The 27,692-nt window shown below is 47.8% G+C and overlaps 1 protein-coding gene across 1 annotated transcript; it reads right to left on the bottom strand.

Moving 5' to 3' along the window:
- Positions 1-5,698: 5,698 nt before the first annotated feature.
- On the bottom strand, positions 5,699-9,861 carry LOC120691333 (trihelix transcription factor GTL1-like). The gene is made up of 3 exons (XM_039974374.1): positions 8,920-9,861; positions 6,718-8,239; positions 5,699-6,586 (listed from the first exon to the last, which is right to left on the bottom strand). Exons 1-3 carry the CDS (start codon positions 9,222-9,224, stop codon positions 6,278-6,280), a joined length of 2,136 nt encoding a protein of 711 aa, XP_039830308.1. The 5' UTR covers positions 9,225-9,861; the 3' UTR covers positions 5,699-6,277.
- Between the last annotated feature and the right edge of the window lie 17,831 nt (positions 9,862-27,692).

Below are 27,692 nucleotides of genomic sequence, written 5' to 3'. Positions count from 1 at the left end.
GCTTGAGTGTCTCTTTCATATTAAACCTAGCTGATTTACAGTTAAGGGCTTCCATGCTTATGATTGTGTGGGCAACATCAATTACATACATATTGAGCGAGTATCTTGCACTGCTTTTAACAGGGTGAATATCTGAAAAAGCTGCCAAAGGATGCATGGCAACTGCAGTAATAATTTTGGTGCAGTTGTTAAGGTGAGGTAAATTTTTATCCGGCAATGTTATGGACTGGTCATTTGTAAGCTCTACTATATTATCATAATAGTACTGTTAAGTGGGCTGTAGGGGGTGGAGGTTCATTTACATTTTTATAAGAGCATCTGGGTGTATTGGAGAAATCCTTTGCACTTTGGCCTTAGGAGAAACAGGGAATAAGTGGTCACAGCATGATTAGACTGTTATTGTGGCCTGGACGAGGACAACTCTTATCATTTTGGAAGCCTCTAAATGTTGTGAATTACTCTGAGCACCAGCCTATTGGTAGACTTGAGAGATCAAGTTTCATGCATCTTAGGTATCTTCATAGAATATTGGGAGGGTGCAAGGCTGGGCATTTCTTTTTTAAGATGTGGTATTATATTACTCGTTTGGTGAGCTAGTAGCATACTTAATTTGCTTCAGTGTACTCTGCAACTTTACCTATTTAAGTTTAGACCACTAAGCTGTGCTCCTAAGATGGTGCTGGCTTCTTGCAGAATGTTTCTTTTCAATTGTAATCTCAACAGAAACTGAACAACAGTTATCATTGATTTGTTGCAGTTGTTAAGTGAACCTGTCCATCAGCAACTTTACCTATTTCAGTTTAGACCACTAAGCTGTGCTCCTAAGATGGTGTTGGCTTCCTGCAGAACGTTTCTTTTCAGCTGTGCTCTTAACAAATACTGAACAGCATTTATCATTGATTTATTTCAGATGTAGAGTGAACCTGTCCATTTCAATAATGTTAGAGAGCAATGGATACAAGTGAACCATTTCAAGTTCTACATGTCGAGGAAAATGATAGGTGTGCACATATTTTCATAAGAAACTTGCTTGTATCTCTTAACTGAGGCCCATATAAATGGGTGGGATCTGGCATATTCTGTATGGAACATAGTATAGTAACTAGTAAGATGTACTTGGACTGGATTAGATTTTCAGGACCTCAGTGTTTGTAAGATCCACTTATATTGAAAACACTACTATTACTTGAACTGCATGCTGATTCCTATAAATCCATAGAAAAGAGAATAGGTAGAGTAAAGGGGAAGTCGGGAAGATATAGAGCATCATTCAAGAATGCTTGCATGACAGTAATGCTTGTTTTACATTTACATCATTAGGTTTATCAAATATGATGGCAAATACATTGGCCAGCAACATTCATAGCTATTGCTTAAGTATCCCTGTCAACAACGAACAATTGGTCCTAACTCCTAACATCACTTAATAAGCACAGCAAGTCATGCCGTTAATAGTGTGCACCTAACACTTGGTAAAGGTGAAAAGGAGATCTACTCTGATGCTAATGGTTGTCGTTAAAGCTTCTGTTAGGCAGGCTTCAAATGGAATTGCAAATTGAAAGATCATTTTCCTTTAGATTTTCCCCTTTATCAGTCTTTCTACTTTGTGGTTCCATCTGTTGATTCCTTTTGGTCAGATCAGAGAGATTTACTGGTGTAGTAATCTCTGCTCTAGTGGTCCATGATGGACAAAGCTTTCCTTGCAAGACTCTGCATGTTTACTTCCTCACTGAAAGAGGACAAGAAAAGAAAGATATGTCCAGATGGGCGCGTATAATTCAGCACTCCATCCAGCATCATGGGACCATAATAATAATGGTTCACTTGTTAGGCTGTACTGTGTCGACGAGCACCGAAATGGACCCCCTTGAGGCGTTTTATTCTGAAGTGAATGATCGCCACGGCTTATCTACAGCATGGGCGCCCCTTGCATTCATTCTGCTTGGTACAGTTTCCCTCTCTTTGTGCTCCATTATAAAAATGCATTATCGATCTTCATTGCATATATATATATATATATATATGTGTGTGTGTGTGTGTGTGTGTGTGTGTGTGTGTGTGTGTGTGTGTGTGTGTGTCAATTCTACAGAACCTTTCAATCATAATCTACCGTCTTTTTTGTATAACATAATTATCTATCATTCACTATATATGCTACCTTGTACTAGAGTGTTTTTCTGTATCTCTTGGTAACAGACTGATAGTGGTTAATAATGAAATCATCTGCTTCTGTACTTTTGGGGAAGAGGCATACACATATCATTCAGCCGTATGTGCAGGTGCAGCCTTGCAAGTCACGCAACAGCGTGCACAACTTGCAGGTGTTTCAACGCTTGTTGGCGGCGCTGCTGTGGAAGTAGCTAGAGGTGATGACCGGCCGCACTCCGATCCGATCCCAGTGTGGAGGAGATGAAAACGGAAATGAAATGAAGCAGCTCATGCATGCATCATGGTGTCGTCGCAACTCGGGCGGCGTACGTGTTAACCCAGACAGACCCACTAGCTAGCAGCTAGCTCCCTCCCCAGGTTGGTACAATTTTCCTCTCGATCGACGATGGCCTTTTCGTTTACCAGTTTGTCGCCTTAGCCATGCGAGATGCCTTTCTGTCTATGCCTTTGCTGGATGCTAGCTTTCTTCACACAGCAGAGGTAAATCTGTTACTGTTACTGCTCTTTTTTCCCCATTTCCCGTTTTCCAGCAAATTTTAACATTGTTTTCTTTTTTATATGAAATATGAATTTTAACTTTGTTGTTCAACTGCCTTAGTAGTAAGTATACTTATATTAATTTGGGCGACGTTGGAGGAACAATTAATTGGTATATAGGAACAACTATTTGTGGCAATTAATTGAAGGAAACATCCTGGCAGATGGGACACTTTGATTTTTGCCAAATCCTGCCGTTGCAATCAAACACCCCGTTCGGCTGGTGGACAGCCTCCAGTCTCTACAGTATTTTCCTTTCACACAACTCCAGCTCCAGCCTCCAGCCACCAGCCAGGCAGCAGTGTTTTTCTCTCACACAACTCCAGCTCCAGCCTGCCGAACAGGGTGAAAGAGCGTAGTATGCATGTTTTCACTTAACCGCACGGCATTAAAATGCCGAGACGATACCATCTATCAGCACCACCAGCGACCTAGGATAGGATACACACTCACTGAAGCCTCCATCTTTCTTTTGATTTTAAAACAAAGTTCTTCTACTTTGATATATATACATATAGTATTTGCAAAATGAATTTACGTGGAGAAATTTATACTATGTTTCAGTAATAACTGGGCGTATTAATTAAGCCCTTTGATTTAAGTGTGAGTGAAACGGTTGTCCGCCTGTAGCTTTCTGAGCAGAGAAGGGCATGCAGTAAAGCCAGCGTGTGACATGGCTATAATGGTGAGTGGTGGCATATAAACGAGGCGCTTTGAACATGACACACGAGTGACGACACCAGCACGTGTGACGGTACGGTGTGAGCGAGCGAAGGGTGGTGGCCTTGAATTCCGTGCGGGCACTTCATCTATCGGAGTCTGCTGCTAGCTGGAGTTCCATGCATCAGGAATCGAAATTTCCATCCGTCCATCGAGCGATCGATTATATTCTCGGGAAGAAATCCTTGTTAGTTCCATGCATGGAGAGAAGAAAAACGTAACGGAACTCCATGATCAGTATATACAGCCAGTCCTCTAGTGGGAAGTGAAGAATTTTTGGGAATTCGTCGATCAGCGAGTGGAGCATGCATGTCAGAGGACGCTGCTCACATCCGGTCAGGCCAGGTAGATCACCACGCACGACGACGCTTGCCTAGGCGCTACCTGGTGCCATGCCACGCTATATGCTGAAACAAAAAATGGCATCGGATTCAGAAGCTACTGATAGATGGGAATGCTCGCATGCGCTGACGACGGTTAGCGAGCACCGATCCCACAGCTACCCTTCCCATTAAAAACCCACTTTTTATTATGACACCTCGCTTGGCCTGCAACCGTTTATACGGATCCGGCACTGACCCGGAACTAATTTTGTAAGGCTGCCAATCTGGCACTAACATCGAGGTCCCCCAGCATTCCATTTTGGATGGACATTTTATCTTTATTACTCAAATTTCGGGTACAATTTTGTAGCTATACTTGCAGCACATTACAAAATTGCGGACTAAAAAGACTCGCAGAAAATGTTGATTAAAACAACTTTGTATATAGACCAGATGTAAGGAATTTTAAAATTCTCATAACTAATAAATACGTACTCCAAATTGGATGTGATAGTAAGAGCATCTCCACGGTCCTGTAAAAATAGAAAAACTAGGCTCAAATTCAGATCCAACGGTCTCTCCAAACTTCTTGGCTCGGTATCTCGCTAGCAATCAAGCCTCCTTCGCAAGCTTTCTTTGGCGAGACTCTCGCCTCGATATTAGTCTCCTCCCGCGAGTCCTCCGTAACCTCCGCACATCCTCTGTGGCCCTGTCCCCTCTGTTGGCCCCTCCAATCTGGCATCCCCTCCGTCCCCTTCGCCGCGCCACCATGAGCGAGGGATTAAAGAGACGGGGGAAGCACACCTGGCATCATGGGTGTTGGGGAGGCAGTAGTACCCCGGCGTGGTGGCCGAGATCCTTCACCTACGTGTGCTCGGCCGCGAGGGATGCAAGGCGGATGGGCCTCTCGACGAGGGTCCCCGCTGGGCGGGGGCACTGTCGGCGGGGGCGGATCGCGTGGAGGCGTCGACAGGGTGGAGGTTGAGGGCATGGATCAGGTCGACGGCGGCTGAGCGGAGGAAGCATCGAGCCAGGTGCCGCGACGCGGTGGAGGGGAGGCGGAGGACGTTCCCGCCGTTCGACGAGCCACATGTGGCGGAGATGGTGAGATGGAGGAGACCGAGGAGCACGAGTGCAGGGCTCCTACCGGCGGGCCCCATGGATGGTCAGGCGGTGGCGGTGGAGTCAATCGACGTAACCTTTAGAAGTGGGGGCGATAAGAGTGGGGAAAAGCCAGCTCCGACGAGACCTCTAGTCAAGCGCCGCTGCGGCGCTCTGCACAGAGCTGCCACTGCACGGAAAAGAGTGGATCCAGGTCCATGTGGATCTCATTTGAAATATACATACCCAAGATTTATCTAATATGTTGGTTTTTCTAACATTTTGAAAGCTCTCTATTTTTTACAGGGTTGGTAAAACTCCAAATTTAGCTAGAAAGATAGCTATTCTCTTGTTGATTCTCAGTGCTAAAGCACCGATCCTATTAAAACTCCAGAATAATAAATTAAAAGATACAGTTGCCATGCATCTCATCGATCTCATCATATGCATGGCTATATGCGCGCGGACCTACGCATACCACAAGGCATGTTCACATAGTAGCTTCTACATTTACTACGTTATTGTAAACTGACGTTGACACGCATATATGTCAGGTCATGTTCCAAGCAATGGTTAGAGTATAGTTTATATTAATCAAGAGCTGTTACGAATTGGGATCTATAGGGGGGAAATTAGAGGTAGTATAGTTGACAATAAACTAAACTGATGGTCACTTTGGATTCCAAGAGAATAACCTCACTTGGGATCCCAAGAGAATAACCACAGCTCAGATTGTATTTTAATGCAACTAGTAAGTTATTGAAAGATCAAAAGAGAGTCTAACCGCAGGGTGTGATACAAATAACTAATTCAGCAGCTAGCTGTTACAGCATGCATGCATGCATGTAGAACCTCAAGAAATTTACATTTACCAACTAATAAGTGTACATATATATAGTTTAACAGCCATTAATATAACCACAGTATATGTAATAACGAATTTATAAATTACATAATGGACAGTTCGGTAACTCTTCTTAATTAAAAGGGGAAAGAAAAAAAGAAAGGCCCAAAAGTATACCCAAAAAAAATGAAGAAATTCCCGCAAGAGCACATTAATTTCTCCCTCAGCTCTAGACAACGTCCTTGTGCTTTTGTACCATACAAGTAACAATATATATATATAGCAGAGTAAAACACGCGGTATCTACTCGACAGTGTACACCCCAATACCATCTGTATATGTACGGTGAGTCTCACGTGTCTTTCCATGGCGTATACGTCCATGTGTATGTGCAGAGAGATCCAAGTGAAAAACGATGATGATGAACAGCTAGCTGGCCGGAATTACTTTGGAGCTTGTTGTTGTGTCGATCGATCGGTTGGAAGGAGTAAAACTTTTAACTTGACGGTAGATGTTGATGCCCACTTTTACCGTACCGTACCTGTGTACGCGGCTTTGGTATGTGTGTATGCAGCTAGTAGTCCTAGTGATGGACCATGGTCAGGAATGACGCTGCTGCCGGCCCGCGGGGCCCAGATGACCCGCCGCCGCCGCTCGCGCTCTGGCCCTGCTGCTGCCGCTGGAACTGCATCTCGTACTGCATCTTGCTGTTGCCGCCGTCAACGTTGCGCTCGTCGTCGTCGTCGAACTCGTCCTCCTCCTCGTCGTCGTCGTCGTCCATGCTGCTGTCGCTGTCCATGGTGTCGTTCACGTAGCTGTCGTTCGTCGACACCGGCTGCGGCCTCGGCTCCGTCGCCGCCGTCTCCTTCGTGATCGTGATGCCTTCTTCTTGCTGCAGTGACCAATGCAAGCACACGTACGGTATATATAGAGGCAATCAGCAACGGGTCGCCATAAGTGTGATGCAAGGCGCAATGCTACAGCTACAGGATTGATTGATTGATTGACTGACTGATTTCTTACCATCTTGTTCGACGCGACGCCATTGCCGCCGGCGCCTTCGACGGAGAACCTGCCGTTGGTCGCCTGCGTTTGCATGCCCCCGGAGCTGCCGCCGTTGTCCGAACCGCCCCTGCCCGCGCACCCGTTCCCGTTCCCGTTCCCGTTGGTACATTCCTGCTTGCCCCCGTGGGGCGCCGTCTGGGAGAGTGGCACCGCGGCCAGCACGGTGACACCTGCTGCCTGAGGCTGGCGCGGAGCCGCTGCGGCAACGCCGCCGGCGCCGGACGAGGAGGCGAGCGCCTTGCTGCGGTAGAGCGCTTCGAGCTGGTGGTAGTAGGGGCAGGTCTTGGAGTCCTCGGGGCGTTTCTTGTTGCTCTCCTTCACCTTCTTGAAGTACTTGTTGATGTTCTCCCACTTCTCCTTGCAGCGCTTGGAGCTCCGGTTGTACCCCAGCCGCCGCATCCCCGCCGAGATGTCCTCCCACAGCGGGCCCTTGGGCCCCGAGTCCTGGTACCGCGCCTCCAGCTCCGTGCGCAGCTGGATCAGCGCGTGCACCTCCGCCTTGGGCCACCTAGACGGCGACGGCGCGCCGCCGCCGGACCCCGCCGTGTCTTGCGACTCCGCCGGCGGCGCACGGACGATGATCTCCTTGCTCTGTGGCTGCGCCGGCGGCGGCGTCTGATGCTGTGATTGGGGCTGTGCAGGCTTGAGCATCGTGTGCGTCTTCGGCGACAGCTGAACTGACGGCGGTTGCTGGTGCGGCGCCGGCGGCGGGGCAGCGGAAGCCACCGGCGTGGGCTGCAAGGGCGGATGTGCCAGCGCGCCGATGAATGCCGGCGGCGCGACGGAGACGGAGGGCATCGGGATGGTCTGGCCGGTGACCCGCTGTATGAAGGAGACGACGGCGGCGTCGCGGGACGCGGCCATGGCGCGCTCCTGGGCGAGCGCGTCCTGCTCGCGGGCGAGGCGCGCCACCTCCTGGCGCCGCCACGCCTCCTCGCGGATCATCCGGTCCTGCTCCCTCTTCTCGATGGCCTCGATGAAGCGCTGCTGCATCTCCTCCTGCCGCTCCATCACCTGACGCATCAGGCCCTCGAAGAAGCGCATCATCTTGCTGCTGCCGACGTCGTCCCCGCCATCCCTCTTCCGCTTCCCGCCGTCGCCTGTGTCCTCCGTGTCCTCCCCATCAGAGCCCGAGGAGAAGCTCACGTCACCGGGCGTGAACATGCATGCCGCGTCGCCGGCGGCGGCCGCTGCAGGAGCGGTGGCGCCACTCATCATCAGCGGCGCCGGCTGCGGCACGGCGGCGACACGAGGCAGCGGGTCGGCATGCTGCATGGCCGGTGGCGCCATAGCCACAGGTGTCGGCGCCGGCGAGGAGGAAGCGCCGTGGAGGGCCTCGAGCTCGGAGAAGAAGCGGTAGGCCTTGCCGTCGCCGCGGCCGGCGCGGCCGTCCTTGGTGCGCTTGTAGTACTTGTCGACGTTCTCGAACTTCTCGCGGCACTTCTTGGCGCTGCGCTTGTAGCCCATGGCCTCCAGCCTCCTGCAGAGCATAGCCACCACATACAAATTAAAGCTAATTAACCTCGTCAAGCTGCTCATGCATGCAGGTTGCCATCAGGATTATTGCATCCATCACCATGTACGCAGCACATGTAGCTCTCAAAGAAAAAGAGGCATCTATCTACTTGTAGGTAGCTCGAGCTCGGTATGATTATTCCCATCTTTTTACCGCTCCGTTTGGGAACAGGAGATTTTTCTTAAAAAGTTACTATATACTGCTCAATTTGGAAGTAACGCAGGCAGAAAATTGGTTGATGAGGATTTGGGAATTGGGATGGATGGACGATGCCATCTCCGGGGCGGGGGGCATCAGATCTGAACTAGTCATAGGAAATCAGTAGCTTTTGCTACTCCTACGGATGACGAAGTGACACAAACTAAGGATTAGTACAGTAGTAGGGGGGGGGATGAAAGGAAAAAGGAAAAAAAGAAGTGGAAAGTAGAGGAGGAGAGCGATGTGTGTATGATTTTAAATTGGGAAATAAATAAATTCACTGTGTTGGATCGTCGTCGTCGTTGATGTGGGCAACATGCATGTGCACCGGCCGGCCGCAAGATGCATGGAATGATGGAAGAGCAACACATCGGAATTGAGCTGCAAGAGATTTCGCTCATGCAGCCTGCAGGGAGGGATCCAACGATGGAGCAGTAGGCACGCACCTGGAGACTTGGTCCCAGAGGGGTCCCTTGAGGGCGGCCTCCCGGAACGCGGCGTCCATCTCCGACCGGATCTTGAGCAGCGCCAGCGTCTCCTGCCGCGGCCACCGGTTGCCCGACGGCCCGCCCTCGTCGCCGCCCGCGGACATCCCTGCGGCTGCTTCGTGGTCGGCGCCTCCTGCTGCAGAGGCCGTGCCGCCCACAGCCTGCTGTCCCTCCGGCGGCCGGGTGCTGGTAGGCGTGGCGGCGTTCTGGCCCACCCCCACCGGCGGCGTCCCGGAGAATGGCGGCATGCCCGGCTGCTGCATGCCGGCCGGCTTAATTATTGGCGCTAGTACTAGTAGTAGGCTTGTTGTGCTACAGCAGAATTGAGGTGGGCGAGACGGATGAGGCTGCGGCCATCAGCGCGCATGAAGCTAAGGCGAGCGAGTGGTGCGAGAAATTAAAGGTAGCTACGCCGGAGGCACAGCAGACAGCACAAACTGGAAAGAGGGGGTGTGAGGAAAAGGGGAAAGAAAAGGGAGGAGGTGGTGAGGATGGATGGAGAAGAACAAGGGAGCTAGAGCAGTACAAGCCTGGGCTGGGCTGGGCTGGCTGGCAAGAGAGAGAGAAGGTAGATGCTCGCTGCTGCCCACAACCACGAGCCGAGAGGGGAGGGAGAGAGAGGGGGTGTACTAGTACTAGTACTGTAGTGGTAGCAGTAGGGCTAGCAGCTCTAAATATAATAGAGGAGGAGGAGGAGGAGGAGGAGGACCGGTGAGCATGGGCATCCCCAGCCCAGATCATCAGCGGCGGTGGTGATCGATCTATCTATCCAAGTTGAGGTTGAGGTCATCACGCGCCGGGGGAGGGAGAGAGAGATGAGGAGGTGATGGATGAAGATGATGATGTGAGAAAGAGAGTGAGGAGAGCGGCGCGCGGTGATAGAACAAACGAGATTGCTGCGCTGTCAGGGGAGGGGGTACATCCATCAGGTTACCTCTAGCTGCTCTACCTATCCACACAATATAAACTCCTACCACGTGCGGTAAAATTATCTATTCAAAGACGACCTAGAAGAAAACTAGCTGCTTTCTAGTTCTACCTCAAATTAACCACCCCCCATGCATGCTATGATTTTTTTACCTCTAATCCCAATGCTATATATGATTGGCGGCTGCTGATGCATGGTGCGAGATGGTCGTATAAAGTAATTATCATGTTCCTCTTGGCAATTCGGTGAAAAATAGTTACCGCGAGCGACTACATTGTGCTGAAAAAGAGAGCTTAAGGCATGGAGAGGCCAAGGGGGAAATGGCTGTGTTTAGATTCGTAAAATAGTGGTAAGCACTTTTTGTTTGTGATAATTGTTGTCCGACCATAATCTAATTAGGCTCAAAAAAATTCGTCTCGTCGTGTACATCAAAACTATGCAATTAATTTTTTTATTTATCTACATTTAATGCTCCATGCATGAGGCAAAAAATTTGATGTGATAGGTGAATAGTGAAGTTTGGAGAGAGAAATTTTGGAACTAAACACAACTAAGATCCGTAAAATAGTGGTAAAAAAGGTCACATCGGATACTATAGCACACTGTAGTATTTTTCGTTTGTTTGTGATAATTGTTGTCCTACCATGAACTAACTAGGCTCAAAAGATTCGTCTCGTCGTATACATCAAAACTATACAATTAGTTTTTTTATTTACCTACATTTAATGCTCTAGACATGAGGTAAGAGATTTGATGTAATAGATGAATTTTGAAACGTTTTGTCGCTGGCAGCCCTGACGATCGAATCGATCGATCCTGCATTCCTGCTAGCAGAGCAGAGCATGGCAGGCAGGCAGGTAGCCCCAGCTACCTGACGAAAATGTTTTACACAAGATATACATGCATGTTAGGTTTTGTTTAGATCATTTTACATTTTATATTTTTATATTTTTAGAAGGGAATATTTAACATTTGAAGTATTAAATGTAGACTAATTATAAAACTAATTACATATCTCGTCTGTAAACTACGAGACGAATCTAATGATCCTAAGTAAAACATCAGTAGATCATATTTACTGTAGCATTACTGTAGCAATTTAGTGTCTAATCACGTCCTAGTTAGGCTCATTAGATTCGTCTCGCGATTTACAATCCATTTGTGTAATACGATTTATTTTTCGACCACATTTAGTACACTATGCAAATGATTTATAAAAAATTTGCATTTATCGTTTTGGATCTAAACAGGGCCTTATTCATTCCTTCACTGTAAATTCACAAGCCAAGAATGTACAGTAGTATCTGTACGTGGTAGATTGAGGAAACAAAGGCAGGGAGAGAGAGAGACGAAGGGGTTGGATTGGATTGGAGGACGATGAGAGAGAGAGACAGAGAAGCCCAGACAAGGCCACACTATAACAGCTGTGCGCTGGGCCCCGCAGGGTAGCGAGAAGAAGGTGGCGCGCAACGTGCATGCCCCCGGGTCCATGCCCCGCTAACCCCACCCAGCAAATCCACACGCCCATTCGCCTCTGCTTCTGCACACATACAGCACGCATGGACGCATGGCAAAGTTAGGCAGCATTGTCATTTGGTGGGTGGGTGAGTCGATTTTCCGAAGTAAATGATTTTTCTTTCTATATTATTATTATTATTATGTGAAAAGAAATCCACTATTCGCATTGTATAAAATTTGCACCGAGTCAGTGATACGACTGTACGTGTCATTAAGACATTAGCCGACATATATAGTATAAACGAGTGGCGTGTAGGCCAACATATATATGGATATTTATTTGGATCATAGAACTATATGTGTGTGTGCCGCCTAACAGTCGGAATCATCAGTGTGGTTGGCAATGCAACTCCCAACTAATTAATTTTCGGCTATATAGCTTCCCTTAATGGATATGATATAGTAATAATTAAGATGGCCTAAGCAATTAATTAAAAGTTTTTGTTCCCATAGCAAGCATACAAAGATATGACTCTTAGCCCAAGTTGTTGACATGCATACATATGCCCCTGGAGGGCCAAACTAATTGTATCAAGGAAAAGAAGATGCATTGAACCATCATATGTCACTACCTTGAGCAAATAGTGCAGTAAAGGTTACGGCAACGAAATAAGATGCACATGTGCTTGTCCGATCCACACATAGGCGCGTGCCCGGGAATAAAAACCCCTCTACTTTTTACCAGGACAACTAGCTAGCTAGACGATGCATGTTCTCTCCTGATCATCACTGATTAACTTTTTTGTTAGGCTGTATGCATGCACATGGTTTTTTGTTAAAAAAAATAGCAGTAAACTCGATCATATAGGGAGGGGGCGTTTGAGTTGAAGCTGTTTATTAACATAACGGCCAGACCTCGTGCGGTACGGTTTTTAACTGGTGGTTGTACACCGGTACACGTACATGCATAATAATCTCAATATGTGTAACTAGCTAGTAATAATCTGGTACTGTATAGGTGCATTGTGTATATCTCAAACAAGTGAACACTCCTAGCTTAACATGCATGCTGCATGCATGCCATGAATAAAACAAAAAGGATTTATAGATCATCACTGAATGATATGCTGGTGGTGGTATAAATTTATATATACTAACTAGCTGGCAAGTTGCTGTGTATTATTATGAATGGATGGGTGGTAGAATAACTGGGCACCAAATGAAGAAATTGATTAATTGAAGATAGAAGAGAGCATCTACATATATAAGCTATCTTACTACTACTAATTAGATGTTTCTTTTGAAGTCTCCACGTGAACCCACTTAGGATCCTAGCTAGGTGGACAGTTTAAAAAATAGAGAAATTCTCACAAAAATCAGAAACATCCAGCCAACAATCCGACAACTCTAATCATAATAGTTATGGGATATGAAAACTTTCCTATTAAATTGCCCATCTCTGCCATTATAAAAATAGACTAAAGTATAACCCCTAAACATGTATCTAAATTACCCACCTCTACCATTACAAAAAAAATCTAAAGTAACCCCCTAATCTTCGTGTAAATTATCCACCCCTGCCATATAAAAATAATGCAAACAACCCTCTAAATTTTCATATGAATTATCCTATTATATTATTAATAAAAGTTAAAGTAATCTCTAAATCTGAATCAAAATTATATAACCAGGACAAAATATTAAAGTACACCAATATAAAATTCTAAATTATTATTTTTACCATTATTAATATATTATTTATATAAAAATAAAATCCATGATATGTGTCACCATGATGTATGCATGTCTGACGGAAAAGATAAGAATATCAATTCACAAATAGATGGTTCAATTAAATATATATATGTTGTCGGTCGAAACCCACCGGCGAGCAGCGACGGGCAACACGAAGATCCTGGAGGTTGTTGGGGCGCTGGCAGGCACTGCTCCCTCGTCGACGGCCCGCAATTCCGTCACGCGCCCGGAGAATGTGTAGAAAGCCGGGCGTGCCACCTGACCTATACCCGATCAGGAGGGTGCGAACGTGCTCCAAACAGTTTCCTGCATACAAAGACACGTGTAAACATAAGTCCGAGCCGTGGTCGGCTCCCCGGGACGACTCTTGCATCGGCTTTAAAGAGCCGATCGAGTCCCGGTGTCAGAGTGGATCTATATCTATCCAGATATTGATGAATAAAGCAAATAACCATGAAACTGCTTCAATTAAATCTAATTAATCTAATCCACGATGGCAACAGCTTCACTGCTAGATCGGAACATCCTACACGTGACTAGGCCTAATGAATGTAACAGACAACTGAACCGTAACCCAAAACAGAGGCCTAAGAACTAGCAAGAGCCGATTCCTGGAACAACCCCTATTAAGACCACGATAAAGCATCTACTATACCACCGGATCATCCAATCCGTTTGCAAGGCCTAACCTAGCTGATATTACGCAAACTCTTAAGAAAAGAGCAAATCATAACAAATCAGATCTATTAAACTTAAAAAGAAGCAGGTGTTGCCTCTATGCAACTAATTCTATGCAATAAGAACTAGCATGAGATTGAAACGTGACTGCATAGAGACAACATGATATTCGTAGATGATAAACAATAAAGCACAATAGATCTGCTAAAAGCCAAGCTACGAATATCAAGATAATTAGCATTACTCGCCATCAAAAATGCTTCAGTACGAGTAATATCAAGGTAAAAGCAAGGACAACGCTGCCTTGATCGCGAGAAGCGATCAGGGCAGCATGGCGCTTACTTGGATGAAACCCTAGGATTAGGGGTGGCGATACGCCGAGAGTTGTTGTTTGCGAGACGTGATGTCGCTCTTCCTTACGAATAACAAAGGGTACATATTTATAGTCCAGAGACTTGGGAAACAATCTAAACTAATCTTGTCCTGATTAGACTCTATCTCTAATCTTAAACTAAATCTAAGGATACATAGCCCATGTGGCCCAGATGCTCACGCAGGAGCCGATTTACAAGTCTTCTTGATCTTCTGCTTTAAGCTCATCTTGCTTTCGGCCCATAAATTAATCCTGTTAATTTATGGCGACAACACATGCCCCCCTGGTTTTGGCAATGATAGTTCCAAAACCAATCCGTCGCTTCATCTTCCCGTTAATGCTCATTAAACACACTGCAACCAACAAGAAAGATGCAACGTCTCTGCAATTGGCTCCTCGTAGAATGTGAAACTGCCGATCCATCTTCCATCTTTTCACTATTTAAACTCACCCCGAATCGGCTCTTCTTCACGGCAAAACTCCTTCTTCTTCCCAAAGCCAGTAGCACAGAAAATCCCAATCCTCCACCAGACATGGCCATCTCTTCCTCCTCCGACTCCAACTCCTTTGGAGACTCTTCCTCCTCCTCTTCTCCTTCTTCTTCCCCTCTCCCTGCTTCTTCCATCGACTCCATTCCGGAGAGTCGGGAGCCGACGCCAGAGTGGGACCCAACTGCAGCGTATGAAGCGCTGGCTCCTCTGCACTAGGATGCAGAGGAGTTCGACTTCGGGGTCGTCTCCGAGGAGGACGAGCCCATGACTGAAGGAGAAGACCTCCGGCTCCTGTTCCAAGAGTCGGAGAGCGGCGAGGAAGAAGACCCCTCTTCGGACGGAGTCGACTCCTCCTCGGAAGAGGAGATCGACTCCCCCTCCGATGACGACGAGCCGATGGGCGGCAAGCCCTTTCGGTTCCTCGGGTCCTCCGAGGAGGACAGCGAGGAAGAGAAGACCGGCGGCGGCGACGGCTGGAGCGACCTCGGGTCCGAAGGCGGTAGCAGTGCCTTCAGCAGCGACGACGACGACGACGACAGCAGTGACGACAGCAGCGGGGATGTGCCGGCCCGAAGCCCCAAGCGCCGTAGGTACTAGGTACCCACGAACAGTAGTAGTAGGTAGCATCGTAGGGGTAGGATCATAAAGCCGAAGGATTGATTCCTTTGTAAAAAATCGGCTTTCCTTGTAATGAACTTCATATCAATGAAATCAATTTCCTTTAATTTTGTGTGCCCGATTACCTTCTAAAAAGCTGATGGCAACGCATCAGGCTTTTATAAATATCCAAGAGCCGACAAAATTCAAACTAGAAGCAACCCGCACAAGAGTAGAATATCGCTCCCAGCTTGAACCGAACTCAACAAACTCTCAAATTCGAGCATAACTTGAGAACCAAGCTCTACAAATCTGAGCAAGAACTCTCCAAGCAGCCGGAACTCGAATAGGAGCCTACAACAATCAAACCCTAAGCCGACAGATCTGAACCATGGCAGATTCTGCAGCTCAGACGACAAGCTCCGCGATCGATGATGCGGTAATCTGCGGCCTGAAGGTAACATTCAACCTGATCCTTTAGTTTTCTTCAGCTCACCAAGCTTCTGAAACTAAAACTCTGAAACATGACACCATACGCATACTTCTGAATTTCTGAACTTCAGGTGTCAGACATCCTTCTGCCGCATCCTTCTAACCCAAAATATTTCTGTCTTGGCCCACGAACCCATGAAAATCCCATAGATTTCATCTCTTGTGAAGAAAATTGGATTCCTTTTGTGAGTCAAAACATCGATCTAAACCTCTGGGCCGACTACTTAAGAGCCTGGCCTAACCCTCCTGAGAGCTGGATTACATGGTACAACAGAGTAGCAAAAGCTCACATGCCCTTATGGCAGGATTTGAACATAGCCGATGCACTTAGCTTATCACTGTCACCCCTTGACAAAGATGAAAATCTTCTAAAAACCATCGGCTATTTCTGGTCTGATGCTCTGAATTGTTTCCTCTTTGGTCATGGACCCATGACCCCTACTCTGCTGGATGTCACCATTATCACTGGACTAGACATTAGCTCTCCTAATCCTGCTGCTCACAAAATGGCAGAAGTCCCCTTCAAACTTTCTTCCAAGGTTAACTGCACAAACTGGGGTACTCACATGAGTCAGCACATGAAAAAAAAGGTCCAGTGACTGAGAAGGAACACACAACCTTCTTAAATTTTTGGCTAGAGCACTTCATCTTCTGTGGTCCTTCTTTAGCTCCAACTAAGAACTATCTCCCCTTGGCCTATTGTAGCGAAAATGGCCTCTCATGCCATATTTCAATATAATGTTTTGGCGATTGATGACACACGCAACACTTGAACTAATGTGTTTGCTTAGATGATATACTCAGGCTTTTAGGTTCAAGTGATGACAAAGAGAAGAGAGGCGAAGCTAGGCCCGAAGGGCCGCCCCTACGGGGGTTGAACCGACGCCAAGCAAATTACACACGTCGGTGCATTGACTTGAGCACGTCTGGGAGTTTTAGTATCACCGGATGAACCGACGTAAGGCAAAATGTACTCATCAGTGCAATGACAGAGATGGCCTGCGGGCTAGGGTTTGGCACCGGATGAACCGACGATAGGAAGTTTGAATACGTCGGTGCAATGGCAGAAGCAGACCAAGGAAAATGCATACATCGGATGAACCGATGATGCACCGGTTAATGGCGTCGGTGCAGTTGTCCAGAGAGTTTGTTTTTCAAGGATCAGAGGACAGTTGCACTCACCGGTTAAACCGACGCTAACATTACATACACCGGTCGATTGCGTCGGTTGATTGCCCGTACACGTAACGGCTAGTTTTCAGTGGGCAGTTTAGTATCACCGGTTAAACCGACGATGGCGATTTGGGGAGCATCGGATTAACCGGTGTTAAGCACATTTCTGGCAGCTTTTCTCCAACGGCTATATTTGCTTGTGCTGCCTATATATACCCCCAAGGCCGCACCATTTGAGTGTGCTGGAGTTCAAGGAAGTATACAAGAGCTAAAGATCATCTCCAACCACCATAGAGCTTCATTGTACATCATATAGGCTTAAGCACACTTGTTAGAGTGCTTAGTGCTTAATTAGGGATTAGTTCTTGCGAGAGCTCCCTTGAGAGAAGTCTTGCTGCGGCAAGCAAACACTTGTACTCGTCGTGTGACCCTCCGACTTGGTGTGGAGTGGCAACGACACTTTGTGCGGGGAAGGAGGCCCCTACTTGGTGTTAAAGCTCCAAGATAGTGAAGACGGTGCCGTGGTGACGCTTCGAGATAGACGGTGGCGGTGACCTCGTCTTTGTGACTTGGTGTCACTTAGCCTTTGCTTGTCGGGAGCCTTGGAGGCGTGGCAAGACGGTGATCAAGCGAAGAGACTCGGCATCCCACTTGTTCTTTGTGAGCAAGTGGCCGTGGACGTAGGGAGGGACTTTGGTGTCCTAACCGAACCACGTTAAATCGTGTGTCTTGGTGTCTTCACGGGAGTTTGCATATCCTCTCCCTTACCGCTTTACTTACCGCATTACGTTTCCGCATTTACTCTTTCTTGCTTACCTTTACTTTCCTAGTTAGTTTGATTAGGATTGGCTATAGGTTGCAAGTCTTTTGGGGTAAGTAGAGGGTAGCATAGATAAACCTTAGTCATAACTAGCATGTGTAGGACGTGTTAGGTTTATCTTATGCAATTAGATTGAGCCCTAGGATAGAAAAGCGATTAGCGACCCTATTCACCCCCTCCCCCTCTAGGGTCGGACACCCCGGTGATCCTTACACCTATCACCTGGCCCATGGTAATCACACCGGCCTAGGCAAACTCTTCCTTGGAGAAACCTACAGATATCTCCATTTGATGACATCTAACTTGCTCAATAAAAAGAAACTGAGAACTGGAGGCCCTTGGTTGTTTATTCAGTTGTGGGCACAACTGTACTTTCAGCACCATATCCCCAACTTCCAAGGCCTAACCAAGAACTCTTTCCCTGATGAGAGTGGTAAACCAATTAGATGTACTAGCTATGGCCAAGCTTTATTCAATCTTCCTGGCAGTAAATTGAACTCAACAGATGCAGCAAATTGGTTCAGAATCTTCTACAAAAGACTAGATAATCCCCTTTATTTCCCATTTACTGAATCTGAATCCTTTGAAAACCCAACTGCCTTCAGATTAGATAACTTTGCCGATGACGACAGCACTCGGCATCTGTATTCTTTGATGATTCGACATGGCTTCCTCCCCGTTGGCATCAGCACCTCTAATAGAATTATCAAGCCAGGTTATGAATCTTACCAGCCAGTCATAGCAGCTCGGCAATTTGGCCTAGGACAGGTCCCTCCCCACTTCCATATTCACTACTTGGTGGAGAGCAGAGCCGATCTGCCTGATGGTCTCACCAGCTCGAGATGCTACAGCATGTTTGATAATCTCCACATTCCAATACCAGCCGATCTGTCCTTCACCTCTTCATCAATCGGCTTTGATACTTGGTGGAATATCTGGAAAACTCATGTCTTCAGAAAAGCTCTAGGTCCTCGACTGCAGCAAATCGATCTTGAATATGTAATCCCTGAGAAAGAGGTACTGAATTTATGCACTTTATTCCTTCCAAACCCTCTATTCCTTTCTCTTGGCTAATCCTGCTCTCCTTGTTAGCAGCAACAAGATGGTCCAGAACCTATGACCAGCACTGGAGAGCCATTCCACTTTCTTCCAACTGCTCCTGATGTACTCTTCTGCAAAGGGTCACCACCAATGAAGAAAGTGATAATGACTGTTCAGCCAGACTTACTCTAGTCGGCTTCCAAGCGAAGACAAACTTCTACAAGTGTTGCCCCCCTAGTCTTGACCAAGAAAAGGAAGATGATCACGAGCCGAGTGATCAAGAAACTAGCACCAGCTTCCCCAAGTTCATCAGAGTCCAACACCAACCAGGTAACTCATCATACAAAACTTTTCTTTATTTCATACATATGTACCTTGGTTGACTGTAATTTTATTCCCAGGACGCAGCCGAAAACATCCCAAATGTAGAAAGCCTGGAACAACACGAGACGGCTGCAACTCCTGATGCACTGATGGATGCAAACGAGGAACAAACCGATACAGTCGATGTCCTCGATGTCAACACAAGCTCTATCAGGACGATTGCTCCTGAACCGCCCAACACTTCTTCAGAACAGGTAACATTACAAAACCAATTCCGAGTCAGCCGATAGCTCCATAAATGCATCTTGCTCTAACTCCAGATACGTCCATAGGACTTTGACATTTCAGGTTTACTTTCCTTTGACCTGGCATCGATGGGTCTGATTATCCCTGGAGCAGAAACACCACCTTCGCAACAATCGGCTAATTTGGCACATCAGCTTCAACTCATCAAGAATCTTCTATCTGCTCCGATCACTACTCTAGTTGAGGATTCCAGCAAGACAAAGAACATCTTCGAGCAAATAGAATCCCAACTCCCGGAGCCATTGCAAATCAATCTCTGGCTAGCCAGCAACCTTCCATTCTTTCGGATAGAAGTGAGTAAAGCACAACAAAGGATGGAAGCACGTCGCTCTCAAGCTTCTCTGAAAGCTGACATTACCCAAAAGTGCAAGGCCCTCAACCAAAAGAAGGCAACTCTAGATATCAAAGCTGACGTGTCTGCCAACATGAGACTCGACCTCCTTAAGAAAGAACTGGCGGAACTCGAAGAAAAGGTCCGCACCACCAAGGAACGCATCCAGGCCGAGGAAGCTTCCGTTGCAAACTCCAAACAAGAAACCCAGTAGCCGAGCAGATACAAGCAGAGTTTGCAGAGATCAGCACCTTGAGTCGGCAGATAGTTACAGGCGATGACAAGGATGACGAAGCAATCATAGCACGAGCAGACACCGTCCGCACAGAAGCCATCCACGCCATAGAAGAATTCCTGAACCAGTAGATAGGCTCAAGAGACAATTAGTACTGCCTGTTAACCTGAAACTTGTACTTGTTTAAAAACATCTTAAGTCGATGGTTACACATCGGCTATCTTACTTCTCATATGCATTTTTTTCTTTTTTTTTACCGGCCAACTCAACGTGTTAGCCCATCATTCATTATTTTTTTACTGGCCAACTCAACGTGTTGGCCTATCATGATTTTTTTTGCGCGGCCAACTCAACGTGTTGGCCTATTACACTGCAGCCAGATGCATCTCATCGGCTTTCGTCATTCGCCTTCCCACATGCTCGGGAAATACTTCTTGAGATGTTGACCATTGATAGCAACAGGAAACTTGACGCCGTCCAATTCCTTGAGCATGTATGCATTCCCAGGCAAGACCTGATCAACCTTGTACGGCCCATGCCAAGTTGTAGACCACTTGCCATACTTTTTATCTTTAGTTTCTAATGGCAATACTTCCTCCCAAACCAAGTCTCCAACCTGAAAATTCTTTGGCTTGACTTTCTTGTTGTACGCTCGAGCAACTTTAGCCTTATTTTCTTTGATCTTCTCCAGCGACCAAAGCCTTAGCTCTGTCAGGTCCTCCACATTATCGTTCATCAAGGCTGCATACTTTTCAGTTGTCAAATCATTCTGGAACTCGACACGCCTTGATCCAGCCATGATCTCCCATGGTAGCATGGCATCTTGGCCGTAAACTAAATGGTACGGCGATGTCTGGGTGGTCCCGTGACATGAAATACGATACGCCCACAAAGCTTCTGACAACACCTCATGCCAGCGCCTAGGATATTCATCGATCTTTCTCTTTATGAGCTTGATAAGGCTCTGGTTGGATGCTTCAGCTTGTCCATTAGCTTGGACATAATACGGAGTTGATCTGATCAGCTTAATCCCCATGTCATCGGCAAACTTTCTGAACTCCTCCGATATAAAGACCGATCCTCCATCGGTCGTAATAGTCTGAGGGATCCCAAACCTGTGGATGATGTGCTCTTTGACAAAGCTGATCACATCTCTTGACGCTACTGATCTCATAGGCACTGCCTCTACCCACTTTGTGAAATAATCTGTAGCAGCTAAGACCCATTGGTGACCCTTGCTAGACGACGGGTTGATCTGTCCAATCATATCCATGCCCCAACCTCTGAATGGCCATGGTTTGATGATATGATTCATTACTGATGGTGGCACTATCTGAATTTTGCCAAACCTCTGACATGCTTGACATCCCTTGTAAAATTTAAAACAATCTTCAAGCATAGTGGGCCAGTAATAACCCGATCGCCTAATCAGCCACTTCATCTTATGAGCCGATTGATGAGTACCGCAGGCTCCTTCATGAACATCATGCAAGAGCCGATTTGACTTTGAAGGTCCCAGACATTTAAGTAGTAGTCCTTCCAAGGTCCTGTAGAACATGTCATCCCCTATCAGAACATACTTCATGGCCTTGAGTCTTATCCTTTTGGGTGCCCCCCGAGCCAGGGGCGGACCTAGTATTGATGCCCCCGTATTCCTAGGAATACCCTGCTGGCAGAAAAACAAGTGAAATATATGTATATATGTATAGATAATTTGGTATGTATACTCAGTATGCTTGAACCAAAATACTTCATTTAGGTTATTGCAGCTGGTCACATTTTTTTAGGAATACCCTACTTAGAAATCCTAGGTCCGCCACTGCCCCGAGCCGAATCCTTCAAGTAATTGAAGATATCGGCTCTCCAGTCTCCGGGTTCTAGAAACTGAACCTCCACGTCGACTCCATCGGCTGTCTCCCTGTAGCCAGAAGCCATCTGTGCCAAATCATTGGCTTCATTGTTCAGAGTCATGCGTATCCAGTAGAAAATTGATGTACCTGAATTGTGATATCAACTCACGGCACTGCATCCATATCGGAAATAGAGCATCGCTCTCACATCTATATTCTTCCGTGAGCTGAGAAATCACCAACTTTGAATCTCCAAAAATTTCCACCGCTTCTGCACCAGCTTCGAGGAGCAGTTCCATCCCTTTGCGAACGGCTTCATATTCCACCAAATTATTGGTGCATGGGGCAGTCATTCTGATGGAAAAGGAATAAGTCGCCCCACGAGGCGAGACCAACAGAATTCCCACACCGCACCCATCATCACAAGCCGATCCGTCGAAAAACATAGCCCAAGCACGAATAAATAATGCAGCAATATCAGTGCTGATCCTGTCTGCGACAAGATCCGCCAGCGCTTGTCCTTTGACCGCTTTTGCAGGCTGGTATCGGATATCGAACTCTGACAATGCAAACATACATTTTCCAAGTCGACCTTTCAGGACAGGAGCCGATAGCATGTGCTTTATGACATCCAATTTGCATATGAAAATTGTTTCCACCGAGAGCAAAATATGACGAAGCTTTGTACATGTAAAGTATAAGCAAAGGCAAAGCTTCTCGATTTCAGGATACCTGGTCTCGGCGTCTAACATGCGTCTACTGAGGTAGAAGACCACCCTCTCTTGGCCGTCGTGCTTCTGAACCAATACTGAAGCGATGGAAGTGTCACCCACGGATAGGTACACGTAAAACGGCCTATCTTGCTGAGGAGGAACCAACACTGGAGGCTTGGACAAATATTCTTTAATTTCATTAAAAGCTTGTTGCTGTTCTGCCCCCCAGCGAAACTCATCATCAGATTTGATCTTCACTAAACCCATGAACGGCTCGATGTGTCCAGACAGATTAGAAATAAATCGTCTGACAAATTTAATTTTACCGATGAGCTTCTGCAACTCTCTCTTTGTAGTAGGTGGCTTCATTGTTTTCACAGCTTCTTGACTCCTTAGGCCGATCTCGATTCCCCGTTCATGGACCAAGAATCCCAGAAATTGACCGGCCGATACACCGAAAGCGCACTTCTTTGGGTTCATTTTGAGCCCAAACCTTCGAGTCCGCTCCAAAACTTGACGCAGATCTTCTAGATGCCCCCAGCTGATTTGGACTTGACCACAACATCATCAATATAAATCTCTATCTGTTTGCCGATGAGATCATGAAAAATATAATTCATGGCACGTTGGTACGTTGCACCGGCATTTTTCAGTCCAAAGGTCATAACCAAATATTCGAACAAGCCGATCGCGCTTGGTACTCTGAACGCGGTCTTGTTCACATCTTCTGGGGCCATGAAGATCTGGTTGTAGCCGGCATTACCGTCCATAAAACTCATCATCTTACGGCCGGCAGCTGCGTTGATCAATGTCTCCGCAACAGGCATCGGGTACTCATCCTTTGGCGTCGCTCTGTTGAGATCTCTAAAATCAACGCAGACACGCCATCGTCCATCCTTCTTTTGCACCGGTACCACACTGGAGATCCATTCTGCATACCGGTATGGCCTGATGAACCCAGCATCCAACATCTTCTCCACCTCTTTCTTGACTTCTTCTAGGACTTCGGCCTTCATCTGACGTGCTCGTTGCTGAAATGGTCGAAACCCTTTCTTAAGCGGGAGCCGATGCTCGACGATGCTTCTATCCAGACCGGGCATCTCGGTGTAGTCCCATGCAAAACAATCTCGGTATTCTCTCAGCAGTGCAATCATCTCCTCTCGCAAGGCCGGATCCAACTTCTTGCTGATAAATGTCAGCCGTGGCTTATCCCCAGGACCGATGTCAACCTCTTCCAAACTGACGTGAACCCGTATCCGAGTTTGCCGTCGTCTGAAAAATCAGCTGCGAACGCAAGCGAGTATTCGTTATCCACAAGATCAGCGGCAAACACAGGGAGATGACAGGAAAAATTACTTGGCCAACCGCACGGGCTGGCCACCTCTATAATTCCATTATCATTTGAAATCAAATAATCGATGAGTGGCCAACTGCCAGAGCAGGCCATCGTGTTTACATGATGTAACAATTCCGAACCCACACAGGATTTTTCTATTTTTTTGGGCCGATCGCTGGGACCGGCCTCTCTATTTCTATTACATCCCGTAGCATGCCAGGATGCGTCTACTCTGTGAGGCCAGTGGATAAGACCAGCCTCAGTCCGTTTTTTGTCGCCTCGATCCGATCACAATCTTCCAGGGCAATCCCTGAGATCGGCTCTTGTCCTTCCGCGTCCCAGGCATTCATTTCTGCGAGCGAGACTTCACTGGAATCGTCTGCAGGGACCACTTCTACTTCATCGCCGTCCCATTGGACAAGATACTGATGCATTGTGGAAGGGATACAACAGTTGGCGTGGATCCAATCCCTCCCAAGCAATACCGTGTATGTACTCTTGCTGTTGACGATGAAGAACGAAGTCGGGATCGTCTTGCGGCCAACTGTCAGCTCCACATTAAAAAAACCCCATCGCTTCTGATGGCTGTCCATTGAAATCATTAAGCATCACATTGGTCTTGATCAGATCCGCAGAAGAACGACCCAATCGGCGCAGCACAGAGTATGGCATCAGGTTGACCGCGGCGCCAGTGTCGACCAACATCCTATTCACAGGCTTGCCGTTGATGAAGCCCTTGAGATACAATCCCTTCAAGTGCTTGTAGCTTTTCTCCATGGGCTTCTCGAAGATGATTGGCCGCGGGCCGAGATCCAGCTGCGCAATGGCCAATTCCTCGGGTTGGGGTGCCCGAAACTCCGACGGGAGCACGAACACCATGTTCACATCAGCCGATGGCTTCTCATCGGCTTTTGTCTGCTTGGGGTGCCACTCCTTTCTTGGAGGGCGCCTCTCCTCCCTTCGCGGTCGCCTGACTTGTTCCGCGAGATCCGGACGCGCCTTCCTCAGCACGTCGAGGTACTTTGCTTCCGCTTCTTCTAGATTGCGCAAGCGCTGCACTCTGCGCTTCTGCGAGCGATTAAGCCCGTCAGGACACCACTGTGGGCGATGGTACCTGTCTTCTTCTTCTGGCTCGGAATCACTCCTGGATGGGCACCTCACATGGTTATCTTGACGTGTTCTGGGACCTAAGCACCGGAACACCGATGTCTCATCCTGCTGGTGTCCTCGAGGCCTGCACGCCAAGCAATCATCTATAGTAGGCAATCGGCTCATGCCGGAATTCCAACAGTACCTGAAGAACGGGCAGTGCCAGTGGTCGCGTATAGCCTGGTGTCTCCCCAGTGTCCTCCCTGTGCGGTGCTCATACTCATCTTCCTCCGATTCGTACCGGCGGCGCAACTTGTACTGGTACTGGTACTTTTCTAGAAGCCGATTAGAAGCTGAAAGCTGATTGCGGATATGACGCACCTGCTCTTCAGTCACATGTTGCTGTTCCAACTTGCGTTCATCCTGCGGCCGTTTGCCAGAAGCGGCCTCTCTCCTGTGCTTGTCATGGCGGCGCACGGGTCCCACCATGTTGATCTGGAATGCCAAATCCTGGCCCTTGGATCCGAAATCTGACAGCTCCACCATGTTAGCTTGTGGAAAGGGCTTTGTGTCAACCTTCATCGTGTGCTGAGCCAGGATCAATCGGCCTTGCTCGATAGCCGATTGGATCTGACGACGTAGCTCCTTGCATTCACCCGTGGCATGGGTGAACGAGTGGTGCCATTTGCAGTACAGCCTCCCCTGCAGCTCTTGTGCCGTCGGTAGCTTGTGATTCTCTGGGAGCTTTAGCTGTTTTTCTTTAAGGAGCAGATCGAATATCTGCTCTGCTTTGGTCACATCGAAGTCAAAGCCCTTCACAAGACCCTACTGTTTGATCCACTTGCACGGGACGGGGTTTGCCCCCGAGTCCACTCTGCTACGGCCACCTCTTGCTCTTCGCCAGAGTCATCAGATTCTTCCGTCTGGGCCATGTTTACATGGCGCTTGAACTTGTCCTGGTAGAGCTCAGGATGGTAATGCTCATATGTCGTAAGCTTCTGTACCAGGTGCGCCATAGATGTGAACTCCAACTGAAAAGCCGCGTCCTTGATCGGCTTAGCGAGTCCCAGGACAGCCAGATCGACTGCCTCCTTCTCAGTGATGCGCGCCGAGTAGCATCGGTTCTTGACCTCCCTGAAGCGCTGTATGTATTCCGATATAGTCTCTCCTCGCTTTTGCCTGACTTGGGCGAGGTCGGCAATTCCAGCTTCAGCAGACTCCGAGTGGTACTGGGTATGGAATTGATCTTCAAGCTGCCTCCAAGTCCGAATCGAATCCGGAGCCAGTGATGCATACCATCCAAAAGCTGGGCCCGTAAGGGATTGGCTGAAGAACCGGACCCTCAACGGATCCGACACTGAGATCATCCCAAGCTGCGTTAAGTATCGGCTCACATGCTCGATGGAGCTGGCTCCTTCTGACCCGTTGAACTTGGTGAACTCAGTAAGCCGATACTTGGGTGGCAGTGGGATCAAGTCATAGTCGCTTGGATACGACTTGGAATAGCCGATCGCTTTCCTCTTGGGCAGGATGCCGAACTGGTCTCTTAGTATTGCACTGACCTGCTCCACACTAAGAACTCCTGGGGCCGATGGCTCAGCACTCGGCCCAGTAGCGTACTTTGCCAGCCACATTTGTTTCTCCGCGTCTGCTCCAGAAGCTCCTGGGTTTACCATCTGCACCGAGTGTGTTGGATTGATGCTGTCAGGGATGCAGGTGCACGTGTAGCCGTGCGGGATCTTCTTGGGTGGCTCAGTGAGGAATTGGCCTTCTCCAGGATCACCGCCGATCTTGTGGATGACGTAGATCGGCGAATTTTGTGGTCTTGGGGCCGCAAACGAGAACGACAATTGCGGCCTAGAATGCAGTGTGGCTTCCTCTGTGTGACTCCCCAGAGTTGGTCCCGATGGAGAGTACTGATTCTTGATTATCTCCTGGATGACGCAGTGCGCCATGCGCTCAAGCTCGTTCATCAGGCTCTGAGAGTGCCGATGAAGCGAATGGGACACCATGTAGTTCATCTCCTGACGCAGGGCCCTGGTGCGCTCTTCTGATGGTATAGACAAATCCACGTTGTCGAGAGCGCCTTCAGGCGAGAACCCCTTCCACCTGATGCCATGGTTGCGGGTCCTCTCAAAAGAGCCGATGAGATCGGCTTCCAGCAGAGCTTTGATCTCATCATACTTCTTCTTGTGTTCAGAAGAGAGCTATTCATACGTGACGGGCTTGGGAGCGGGTTCTTGATCTTGGGCTCCAGTCATTGTTGCAGTGGACGTTGTTGGCGAGAAGGGTTCCATCGGGCGTGCCAGAATGTGTTGTCGGTCGAAACCCACCGGCGAGCAGCGACGGGCAACACGAAGAGCCGGGAGGTTGCTGGGGCGCTGGCAGGCACTGCTCCCTCGTCGACGGCCCGCAATTCCGCCACGCGCCCGGAGAATGTGTAGAAAGCCGGGCGTGCCACCTGACCTATACCCGATCAGGAGGGTGCGAACGTGCTCCAAACAGTTTCCTGCATACAAAGACATGTGTAAACATAAGTTCGAGCCGTGGTTGGCTCCCCGGGACGACTCTTGCATCGGCTTTAAAGAGCCGATCGAATCTCGGTGTCAGAGTGGATCTATATCTATCCAGATATTGATGAATAAAACAAATAACCATGAAACTGCTTCAATTAAATCTAATTAATCTAATCCACGATGGCAACAGCTTCACTGCTAGATCGGAATATCCTACACGTGACT

Source organism: Panicum virgatum, chromosome 9N (assembly GCF_016808335.1).
Source record: "Panicum virgatum strain AP13 chromosome 9N, P.virgatum_v5, whole genome shotgun sequence".
Taxonomy (NCBI): Eukaryota; Viridiplantae; Streptophyta; class Magnoliopsida; order Poales; family Poaceae; genus Panicum; species Panicum virgatum.
Note: the sequence above shows the minus strand (reverse complement) of the source record. Positions and strands in the feature narration are given on the sequence as shown.

Bases quoted from the DNA above. Each gene is read 5' to 3' on its own strand.
- LOC120691333 (XM_039974374.1), bottom strand. From the start codon at position 9,224: ATGCAGCAGCCGGGCATGCCGCCATTCTCCGGGACGCCGCCGGTGGGG. The intron at 8,240-8,919 runs GTGCGTGCCTAC...TATGCTCTGCAG, and splicing joins CTCTGGGACCAAGTCTCCAG to GAGGCTGGAGGCCATGGGCT. The intron at 6,587-6,717 runs GTAAGAAATCAG...TGGTCACTGCAG, and splicing joins GCGTCGCGTCGAACAAGATG to CAAGAAGAAGGCATCACGAT.